At 41.8% G+C, this 12,186-nt stretch overlaps 1 protein-coding gene across 2 annotated transcripts in view; it reads right to left on the reverse strand.

Moving 5' to 3' along the window:
- gfra1a (gdnf family receptor alpha 1a) overlaps positions 1 to 12,186 on the reverse strand; it is a 96,682-nt gene that overhangs the window by 11,506 nt on the left and 72,990 nt on the right. For both annotated transcript variants that reach the window (XM_040139227.1, XM_040139228.1), the window contains exons 7-8: positions 10,062 to 10,171; positions 8,351 to 8,485 (exon numbers count right to left, since the gene is read on the reverse strand). In XM_040139227.1, coding sequence (XP_039995161.1) covers positions 8,351 to 8,485; positions 10,062 to 10,171 — 245 coding nt within the window. The remainder of the gene's footprint in view (positions 1 to 8,350; positions 8,486 to 10,061; positions 10,172 to 12,186) is intronic.

Raw genomic sequence — 12,186 nt, forward strand, 5'->3', positions numbered from 1 at the left:
GACCCACACTATTAAATCAGAAAGAGATTGGGCAACCCTGGTCAAAATTTCTGTTGTGGATAGTTAAATGAGTAAGAGAGATGAACTGATCTCCAGAAGGCATAAAGTTAAAGATAAAAAATTCTTTTCAACATTTTAAGCAAGTGATTAGTGTTGATAAGTTTTGTTTTGTACATGTTTAGAGTGAAAAAAAGGAAAGGAGGAAAGAAGAAGATAGGAAGGCGTTCTCAGGTACCTGTTTCCTCAGTTCGTAATGTAATTAAGAAATGGCAGTTAACAGGGACGGCGGAGGTCACAATGAGGTCTGGAGAACTGCTGGTAGGATTGCTAGAAAGGCAAATCAAAACGCCTGTTTGACTACAAAAGACATCCAGGAAGATTCAGCAGACTCCGGAGTGGTGGTGCACTGACACCTGCACAAATATGACATTCACGGTAGAGTTATCCGAAGACAACTTCTCCTGTGTCCTCACCACAAAATTCAGCGTCAGAAGTTCGCAAAGGAACATCTAAACAAGCCTGATGCATTTTGGAAAACAAGTCCTGTGGACTGACTAAGTTAAAGTAGAACTTTTTGGCCACAATGAGCAAAGGTATGTTAGGAGAAAATAGTGTGCCGAATTTCATGAAAAGAACACCTCTTCAACTGTTAAGCACAGGGGTGGATCGATCATGCTTTGGGCTTGTGTTGCAGCCAGTGTCATGGAGAACATTTCACTGGTAGAGGGAAAAATGGATTCAGTTAAATACCAGCAAATTCCAGAAGCAAACATCACACCGTCTGTAAGAAAGCTGAAGCTGAAAAGAGGCAGGCTTCTACAACAGGATAGTGAAACTAAATGCACCTCAAAATCAACAATGGGCTATCTAACGAGGCGCAAGCTCAAGGTTTTGCCATGGCCCTCACCGTCCCCCGACAGTGCAAGGCGGCTGGGGAGTCTCAAAGAACTAGAAGCCTTTTGCAGGAGGAATCGACGAAAACATCTCAAACAAGAATTTAAAGACTCTTAGCTGCTACAAGAAGTGTTTACAAGATGTGAGACTTGCCAAAGGGGGTTTTACTAAGTAATGACCATGCAGGGTGCCCAAACGTTTGTTTCGGGCCCTTTTCCTTTTTTGTTATGTTGAAAATGTAAAAGATGGAAATAAAATATTAAAGAAAGGTGTTTAACTTCATGTTTTGGAAATCAGGTCATCTTTTACTCGCTTAGCTATTCACACTAGCAGAAATTTTGACCAGGGGTGCCCATACTTGTTTATGCCACCACATACAATCAATATTCAAAAACAACAATATTCGAAAACACTCAATTAAGGTGGAACAGTCATATGGACCATTTCGGAAAAGATCAAAAATAAAAGAAAAGAAAATAAAAAATAAAAAAAATGTTCTTCTTGTAGTTTTGGTTTGAGGGCCTGTCGAGTAACAGTAAAGTTTCAAGTCTCTTTGGATTTTGAAGTCAGTAAATTGGCTGATTTGAGTCCAAACCTCTGCATTGTGTCATCCTAAAGCCCTAGACTTGCATTCCAGGGCCAAGAGAGTACCTACAGCACAACTGGCAACATTCATCCTTCAGATGTTGGAAATTGTGAGGGATGATTGATTGCGGATATTTCTCTCGTCGGCGGCACGCCCTCGTCCCCTCACGGTCTTTTCTCATAGCACCCATGCCTGCGCCCCATAATTCCTGCTGACCTAGTCCTAGATATTTTGCCAAGCAAGAGAAACCAGGTTATTCTAATAGTGCACTTGGCATCTCGGGAGGTCAGAATTACCCTCAGCGTCCTCAACAGTTTAACGTCTGATTGCAACTCTGACAGAGACATTGGAATAATGGTGATTTCTTGGAGAAGTAAATTAAGGTTGCCTTGCACTGGATTTGGGTCTTACCCTCCGCTTGTCTTTTTATATCCTTGCCCCTGTGAAACCTGCTTCTGCTTAAACTCACCCTGACCTAGAAAGAACCTTTGAGTTATTTCCACTCTGCACATTTAATAAACTTGACTATTAATCTTGAACTGCGTAGAACTGGAGACTCCCTCACCTCATCTGCTTTCCTGAATTGACCTGTAGTATGACCAGACATCCCAAAAGATGGAAAGACTCTGTCTCTGACCCTTTCTCTGTCTCTTACATAGACAAAGATATTTTTGCTTTCATTTATTTAGAATCCATGGAGCTATAAAGGCGATTATTGTGGTGATTAACAGGGGGAAATTACAACTGATTTGATAACTGAAAAAACAACAACAATAATAAAAGACAAATAAACAAACAAACTAAAAGGAATAACTTGATGTTTTTCTACATTATGATGGAGTCAGTCGGTTGAATCTGAATGTGTATATACCGTATGTTTATGCACGTATGTGTCTAGGGGATTATGGTAGCACACACAACCCCTGGCTTTAAAATGTTCTTCAAACTTACAATTCTTCTAAACACTTTAAGTGCTGAAAAATGTATAAATAGCTGTTGACGTGCTCCAGAATTCATATCTGAGATGCAATATTCGGCACAAAACAAGTCATTTTTGTCAATATCCTGCACCCCTCATAGGTGCGACTTTGCTTATAAGTTTGTGTGTGAAAATGTGCATGTGTACATATTTTATTCTCTTCCTTATGTGTGTGAGCATGTGATTGCGTAGCTGGTAGCTTTGTGTCGAGACAGCAGAAGTCTGATTAGCATATGGTGAATGTTGATCGGCTCCTTCCTGGCGATTCCGCCTCCTCACCTAAGGCCTAATTACAGACACAGCACGGTGGCCATGTGTGCAAAATAGTTTGCATCTCAAATTAAGCCTGAGGCTTTCATACATGCATGTGCGCTTTGCTGATTCCTTATTGTATTTGTTTTTTGTAAATGCAGTGTGACATATCACAGTATCTACTGGTGCCTGTCTGAAACCTCTCTTTATACAGTGCATTCATTGTCCTCTTGATTATTTCTAATCGATTGAATTTCCTCAGGGAAGGTGGAGATGAAGGCTCAGCGTGAGGCTTCAGTCAGCTGTTGCAGAAACACTCCAAACAAATTACAAACAAATCCTCTCTAAAAACACGTATCTTTACAAATACAATTATATGGCATATGCGTTTTATTCTCACTATGTATGCCATCACGTACTTTCAGTATCAGAGCTGCGTTTGATCACTAGCTTTGCACGACAGCGAGGTTGGCCTCATTATCTTAGCTGAAAGCTAAAACCTTCCATAACTGTGTCCATAACTGAAACACGGTAGTAATGATGTCTCATTGTGACTTAAGATGTCATCAACATCCGCTTGTCTTTTTTTATCCTAGCTAACGTGAAAACTTTATTCACCAAGAGTTTGGTGACACTTGCATCGTCACTGAACAGGCGCGACCTGACAAACCTTATCAACATTTAGCAGAGGATGGTAAATGTGCTGTTTCTGCCATTTTTATGGTTTCATTCCACTCCATGCAGATTAAACCTAAAGAAGTGAAGGTATTACTTCCATGGCATAGCACTTATCTTTGAATGTATTTGGATAATAAACCTAAACAAACTCTGTAGAGCTTATGCCTTTTATCAATAGATTAAATGCAGAGACAATGGCACCTCTGCTACTGCAGACTGGACAACCACACTACTATATATAAGATACTGTATATACAGTGTATTGGGGCTATACCTTCCCAAATCACACCAACACTCACTTACACAGGTTTGTACCTCTATATGTACGAGATCCCTAACACGAAGCTTAACCCTGTGACGGGCAATTCCGGGAACTCCTTAACCTGCAGTTCATCCTAACCTTAACCCCCAAACCTAGATACTGCACCTGACAGATACTTTCAACTTCACACTCATTGCTGTCAAACCTGCAAACTACTACTGCCAGACGTTTCGACAAGAGACACACACTGGAGCACGATCACCTCCGGTAATGCTGGTTAAAGGCCTGAAACATTCCATAAGTCTGAGATAGGAATGTCAGATCTCAGTATGTGTATTAAATTAGGCCCGCCTGGGTTTAATTCAGAGATCAGAGAGGATTTAAAGGCAAAAATAGGCAAGAAATTGAAGGCAAGGAGCACCCTAAAATTCTTGAGGTGGTATTTAGATGTCTCATTAAAGCCAGTAAACCACAATGTGCAGCTCACTCGATGGTCTTTTGGGAACTGCATCATCTATTCTGAGAATGGATGACATCAACAAATTTGACCTGAAACCATATTAGCTGAGTACCAACGAAAAATTATAATTGTATGAGCTAGGGACATGACAATCCAATGTTAATTGGTAGACCTGGGGTAGTTTGTTGATCAGATGGGGGGAACTGAACCTCCTGGTTCAGGGTCAGCACTTATCCTGTAAAAATAACCATCAAAATAATAACAGCAACCCCAAAACCCAGCGTTAACCCTGATCTAATCCTTGTCCAAAATCTTAAAAGCAACCCTTAGTCCTCTTTATCTGCAAGGACAGGCGACCGGACCAAACCACATTCCACAAATATGCTCACTTTCGAAGTCTTAAACTCCAATTTGTCCTCAAAAGATAACAAGAGCACACAGACAAACACCAACACACACATCTTTAAAGCACTAAACCAAGCATTAATTTAACCTTCACCGATGCAAACAGCATGGTGCATTTGGACAAACATGATATCATCTTCCCCCTGCAGCAGATATTTGTGTTAGCAGTATGAGTTTGCCTGGCACAGATGTTTACATTACCACTTTATCTCACTTTACGTGTACAAGGTTTGCTTTAATACTAGAATTATGATCATGTTGGATGGTGTGACCTTTGCTTATTCAGCCCATGCTCTGCAAATGGGGAGGAATCATATTGGAAAAGCTTTGAATACATCACAGCACCAATGTCTTCTTGAGAATATTAAAGCACTGGTTTCAAACCTGCGGGTCACGAGCGGTCACAAGATAACTCGCAAGGCGATGTAAAAAAGAATTATATGATAGGAAAGTGGAAAAAACAATCTGTCCTTCTAATCTTTGTTGCATTTTTTTTTTTTTCTTTCTTTCTTGTGTATTACTGCATTTAGGCCTCTAGGATTATCCAATGAAAACGTTTGGCTTTTGGTTGAAATGGACATTACCCATAGACATATGACATATCGGCTGATGATGGCTGACATGTAGAGAGGTCAAGAATCAAAATGGCTGGGAACTAGGTATTAGAGTATGGGAACTGGGTATTAGAGTATGCGGATACAAATATCTGTCAATACACAGTATGAACTGAAAACGAAGAGCACGCTTATCCTTCCGAGAAAAATTCTCTGAACTATAAAATATCTAAAATGCAGCACGAGAACATAACGTCCTCTCTCTCAGTCTCTCCATATTCTCTCTTTCTGTCTGTTCTCTTCTTTCTCTCTAGTCATGACCCTGTAGCCGGCATGTGTCAGGATCTTCAGAGTTGTCAGTTTCAGTTACTGCTGAGCAAGCTTAATGAGAGAAGAAAGAGGGAGGGCATGAAAGGAGGGAGATGGAGATGGAGACGGAGAGATGGGATGAGCACAAAGAAGTGAGGTGAAGCATGAGCAGGAGGAGAACAAGTAAAAGAAGGGGTCATAATGGCGAAATAAGGAAGCAGTGAAGTAAGAGTGAAAGAGAGTAAAGAAGTGAAACTAATTATAAAAAGTCAGAGGAGGCATATTCCTCCACTTTGCCCTTCACTTGGCTCCGTATAGTGAATAAAAGCAAATACTAAATATACAGAGAGAAATCCCACATTAACCCTCTTTGATCTGGCAAATCTCACATTGACACACAGACATAAAATCATGCGAACATGAAGAAGGAAAGACGTGTCCGGTACACATCTCACACACACGCTTACTGAGAAACACACAGAGAGATGCACACGTGAAGGCTCACACAGACACAGACACGCTGACAATAGCAGCATTTATTATCTACGGAAGACCAACCCCGTAACCCTGAACCTCAAAATGATAACAGAGAAAACACGAGGAGGGAGGGAAAAGGATAGTAGAGGAGGAGAAGACAAATGAGAGGGTGAAAGAGGGAAGAGTTGGGGAAAATGAGTTGCTGTTTTCTCGTCTGCTAACTATCATTCTCACGGGAAGATCAAACCGCCCACTTTGCTCGTGTTGGGCCGAACCACCAGCAGCCACTCAGCCCCCTTGTTGTGACGATGGCTCATTGTTTTGAATGCACGCCATTTTCTAGAGCATGCACCTGCTTAGGAACACATTGGGCTATTGACTGCTGAATACAGCTGTCTTGCAGTTGATTGCTTCATCAATGGAATACCTGGTACCTCGATTCATTGGCGACGCGGCTTTGCGGCCGAAAGTTTGTAAGTGACCAGATAGTGGTCAATGTGTGCTACTCCGCACGTATATACGATGTGATGCTGGTGAAGCGTGAACAGCACAGTCGTGGTCCTGTTACGCGAACGACCTCGGCTGGGTTTTCAGATCAGCACATCAACGAGGGTCACTGTGGATCTCTCCTGCTCTGAGGGCCGGGGCTCTTTCCCCTTTAACCTCCAACATCGTCTGGACATCACAGTTATTATTGAACAGGTTTCGTATCTTCAACAGGACTCTTGTGAAGTGAGCACTAGAATAAGGTATTTAATCACTCTGGGCCAACCTTCACCTCACGACAGACTTACACCTGGCTGATATGAGATGACACAGTTTTGTTTTTCAGTCTCAAGCTGCTGTTTACGGTGGTGGCGAAGCAGTGTCTCTATTGTAATACTGTCACTATGGTTTGAAATCTGTTTATTAAAACCAAATCCTTCTGAAGCCATCATCAAACAACTGAATAAAACATAATGGATTTCCTGATTCAAAACTATTATGCTGTTCAAACTAGTGATATGATACGAACGAGGGTTTAACGAGGGGATTCCTCCTCCTGAGGCTGACATGAGATGATAGCGAGATTTTTTTCCTTACCACTACCTCGGCCTTGTTCAGCTGAAAAAACACAAGATTCCACTTGCAACTGCAGATCGGTGTTTGAGAGTGGTGATTTTTTTTGCATCACACGTGATCATTGGCTGACGACAGACCACATTAAGTAGACAACAGCCAGGTGTAATCTTGGCCCGTGGTCAAGTCATTTATTTAATTAACAATGTTTGACAGTTGATATTGCTGCTTACCAGTGTCATTTCAACTGATGAGAGATGCAATTAAGCAGTAACTAGAAGGACACCTGCTACCCAAGTGTTTACATTCATGTTAGCTGTGTTTTATTATAAAAAAGAGAGAAGGGATGTAAGAATCCGTAAGGGATTCGAATGCCTCAGTACTCAGCAAATCCCTGTTTTATCAAACTTAAACCTGATTCAAATGGAACTGGTTATCGTAACCCAACTGTAACTGCCTCACTCTGTAGTGTAGCCTGAAACAAAGGATACACTTCCACAATCTAGATGTAATCTTAGCCTATTAACTATTTACTGACCCTCTTGCCTGCCTGTTATCAAAAGGGGCAATGCATTGTAGGATCACTTTTATATCTCGAGCTATTCCATTGGAATCAACACAGTGTTTTGTATTCTGAAAAAAGATCTGATTAAAAGGAAGGTCAGGGGATCTCATACCGAATGTAGACGTCTGGGTTTCAGCAACCATTCTTTAACCGGATCCAAGCTCAGGTGATTACAAACATTCATCTAGCTTAGGTGTCCTTGAGCAAGACCCTGTTTTGTGTACCCCCGTACAGGAATCAATGAAGAATCTCATTACAGTTGAACTGAGTGGAGGACTGCAGGGCGATGACCGACACTGAGTGTACCATCAAAACAGAAGGAGCAGAATTAGCGCTGATTACAAAGAAACAAACACTCAGCGTGGCACTTATCGCCACAGCTTGGAAAGAATACCCTGCAACGTATTAATCCTGGCTGGAAATACGTGACTTTGTGTACGTGTATGTGGGATAGAAAGAGACAGAGTGTGTGTGTTTGAGGGGGGTTGTTAATGAAAGTCATTGTGTAAGAGGTTTGGATGAAAAAGCTGCTTTCTGCCAAAGATCTGGAGCAGCAGATCTGCTACAGCTTTCAGGCACGCACACGTTCAGATGCTGCGGTGCAGTGTGACTGGTTTCTCTATAATGCAGGAATAACAATGCCAGCATGGCAATAGGATATTTTTCGTGAGAAGGGGAGACCGAGAGAAGAAGAGACAAGGAAAGAAAAGAGAGGATAAAAGTGCGAAACAGGAAAAGGGCCCGCTGAGCAGAGCGGATGAAAATAGAAAGTAACAGAACAGAACTCAGAAGAACAGATAAGCCCGAGCTAGAATAGAAAAGCAGAGAAGAAAACAGGACAGACAACAGTTGGTCAGAGGGATTACTTACGGAGGCAGGTGTTCTCGGTGAAAAACTCAGTGAACTTGTCACACTCGTCCTTGTTGTTGCCACTGTTGCTGCAATCGCAGTAGGGAGACACACTGATTTTGGGTGAGCGCAGGTAGTTTGGAGTCATCACCGTACCTGCAACCACAATTTTTTTTAATTCATGCATTTTTTTTCATGCAGTCTTTGTTTGAGTAAGAAATGCACATCCATAAACAAGGATTCCCATGTGAACTGTTACAGAGAAGAACCCCGATATGCTGCTGACTGTGGTGAAAAGAAGAATATTTCAACCTTTAAAGAGTCAGTTACCATCCACTTTCTGTGTTAAATGATAAATGCCATAGTAACAAAGTTAAATCATTGCTACATTTCTCTCCTTCTCTCCTCCCCATGTACAGCAGCAGTGCAGTGTGGTGGAGTTTCTGCAGGAGGCAGAATGCAGACAAGCCGGAGTGAAGAATAGGCTTTCTCTCTGAGGGGGAAAGTAAATAGCTTCAGTTGGTGATTTCTCACTCCCCCAAAGGATTGTTCCCTTGTGCTGGCTGCGCTCCAAAACAGGCCCTTTTGTTTCGCAGTAGGCAGAATGAATTGGTGCCCGGTGGACAGTGTGTGTAAGTGTGGTCTGGTTTGGCGTCTTGTGGGGACTAATTCTTGACAGCTCACTGTTGTGGTGAGGACGTAATGGGCTGTGAGGACATTCTGGCCGGTCCGCATAGTGACTGACACTGCGGTTACAACAGGAGTTTCGCAGAAGGAAATGCAGCTGGGTCTTAGGGTTTTGTTCATCATTTCCATCACTTGTAACATCGTAGTCACCAGGTTAATTGCTGAGATCTGGAGACACAGTGAATTTCCGAGTCCTAGAGTTTAAGATACATGAGCAGTCAGACGTTGAGACAGATTGGAAACAAACCTCCGGGTTAGACAAATTTATTCAAAAGAGAAAATGAAGACAAATGGTAAAATATGGAACCAAAATGTCCGTAGTAAACACCCATCACAGTTTACAGGCCCACCTCCTCCTACGACTTTGACCTACTGCACTTGCCATAGTTGTGAACGGACGGATTATTAGCACCGTTTCAAAGAGCGCTCACTTTCAGTTTTACCTCAAAATAAATAATCTGATACACCGTTGGTTTGTTAACAATTTGTCAGATTATCTGACCGCTCATGTTTGTGGTCGTGTCAGACCTGTAGTGAGGTTGCATCATTGCCGAATCTCAGAAGTTTCTTTGTTAAGCAAAATTTTAGTGTAACCTTGGTGTGATCTGCACTCCAGCTGCGCTGAAGTTAGCAATGGGCCACTCCCAGCAGCAGCTGAATTCCAATTATTCCATGCTGATAAACCTTTCTCAAGCCTTCCCCCGAGTCCCCTGCTTAGTGAATCCATTTCAACATGGACCGACATCCACCAACATTTTTACTTGGAGACAAATATCAGAAGTACCGACCTAACATACCTCCACTGATCAGATTTCAGCAACAGTTCCCAGAGTTCAGCACTTACTTTTGTTAGTGCTTTGTTATCAGAAGCAACGGAAACAAAACAACCAAAATAAGATCCAAGTTGTAAAAAAACAACAACAAAACAAATCATAATGATCCTTTAAAGACGTCATTAAAGAAAATGAACAACAATCCGCAGCGACCTGGAATAAAAGCCAAGACAAGGTTGACCGCTAACAATCAAGTGTCCATGTGAACTCACCAATCAGACCCGAGTATGCCAGGAGGCAGTCTGCGTAGTTCTCCTTCAGACAGCCTGACAGCGAGCGAGGCTCCGGCTGGCAGTTGACAAAGAAGTCAGCCAGTCGTGACCTGCAACACACACAGATCCAAAAGTACTTCAGAGCCAAACGTGATTATAGCTCCAACAGACTTTATATGAGGACTTCAGATGGCCAATGTGACTAGAATATGCAGCAAAATGCCCGGTCCAAATGAGAATATGCTGGAAGTCATTTCTCTCAATGCAATTAGCCTTCGTAATGGCTGCCTTCAGTGGAGTAAGATGACCCTGTTACGTATGCTGCGGCTGTTTTATGTCTTGGAATGAATGAGGCTTGAGGCAATTCTCCACCAAATCTGTTTTGTTTCATTTACTGCCTTCACAAATGTTTGTTTACACTTTTGCCACAGGTGCATTGGCATGTGAAATTGAAATGGATTCAGAAGAAACTCACCATTTGAGCTGAGACTGATTGTGATATACTGGCTCTCTGACACAAAGCAAAACCTTTTCATGTCAGGTATGGACTCTAATATCTTTAAGGAAAAGCCGTTTTTTCACAATCTGGATCTTATTGTTGCGGTTTCGGTCATCATTGCTGTTAGGAATATTAACATTTAACTCGGAATATTGTTGAGATACTTTCCGACCGGACAGGAACACAAGCAGTCAGAAGCTTAGTAACATGTAAATCACGTGATGGACAGCGAAAGCAAAATCAAGTGCAGCTGAAATGTTGGTTATAATTTCACATTCCAGAGTAAAACTGTATGTGTTCAGTATAACAGTTTAAAAAAAAAAAAAGCAGGGAGTCAGTCTGCAAAAAAAAAATTCTGCAAAATTCTTCTCATTTCGTTTTGGTTTCTCAACAAAATAAATAAAATGTATTAGTTTATATAATACTTATATATATATATATATATATATATATATATATATATATATTATTAGATTACTTACAAGCTGTGTGCTTGTGTTCCTATAATGCTGACTGCTAAATTCCCTGATCTCAGTTACAAAGTTGATGAGTGAAATGTTATGAAAATAAGACGAAGGTAGAGAAATGAAAGTAAAATAGTAAAAACAGAAATAATATGCCTTCTAAAAAGAAAAAAACAATAAATACACTGAAATTATAACATTAAATAATATAAAGAATAAACAAACGCAATAAGTAAGGAGTTTTCCTGCTCATAACCCAGTTTGCTCCACAGCACAACTAGTGGTGAAAAACTCCACAAACAAACTTGTTTTTCCCAGAAAACCTTGTTTGTGAAGTAGAGCAGATTTCTGTTTTTATCTGAATGAGACAGTTACAACCTGCTGCCAGGAAACAGTTGCAAAGCGTGTACCAAAACACACACACACACACACACACACACACACACACACACACACACACACACACACACACACACACACACACACTCAAGTATATGCACTGACAGTGTGATCTATCTAATCACCAATCTGGTGCAGAGCAGAGCAGTGCATAGCTAGAGTTGTCTCCAGCAGCCAGTATACTACACCTGACATATGGTGAGGGGGCTTGTGGAAATGCATGGCTTTAATCTATCTGTGCTAACTGACAAATGGACTGGGAGGAAGCTGCGCCGCAGTGAGACCTGTTGTTCAGCCCTGAGCGTATGTCTGATGGATAGACAGCACCGAAAAGCGACAGAGATGGAGGGAAGGACAGAAACTCCTGGTACGAATTTAGTGTAGTCATGCTGCTAGCTGTTAAGCAGAGACAGAGGGGTGAGGAGACAGGGAGGGAGACCCGAGGCCACAGGCCAAATGGAGCTCATTTATGATGCCTAATGCTTCCATTTAATCCCAGAGAGCCAGAAGACTGCTGGCTGAAGGCACCAGAGACTCCATAAACACACATACACACACTCCAGTGAGGGTGATGTCAGATGTCCATCACTGAATTACTCTTTTCTGACTCGAAATGCAGGAGCTCTGCAGCTTTACTGCGCAGTGTGTGTGTGTGTGTGTGTGTGTGTGTGTTTGTGTGTCTATCTGAGACTCCAGGTGTGAAGGCAGACAATTTATTTCGGTATTTGTGCTGGTGGTGGAGACCGTAAGGACTATACGGGGC

Source organism: Xiphias gladius, chromosome 11 (assembly GCF_016859285.1).
Source record: "Xiphias gladius isolate SHS-SW01 ecotype Sanya breed wild chromosome 11, ASM1685928v1, whole genome shotgun sequence".
NCBI lineage: Eukaryota > Metazoa > Chordata > Actinopteri > Istiophoriformes > Xiphiidae > Xiphias > Xiphias gladius.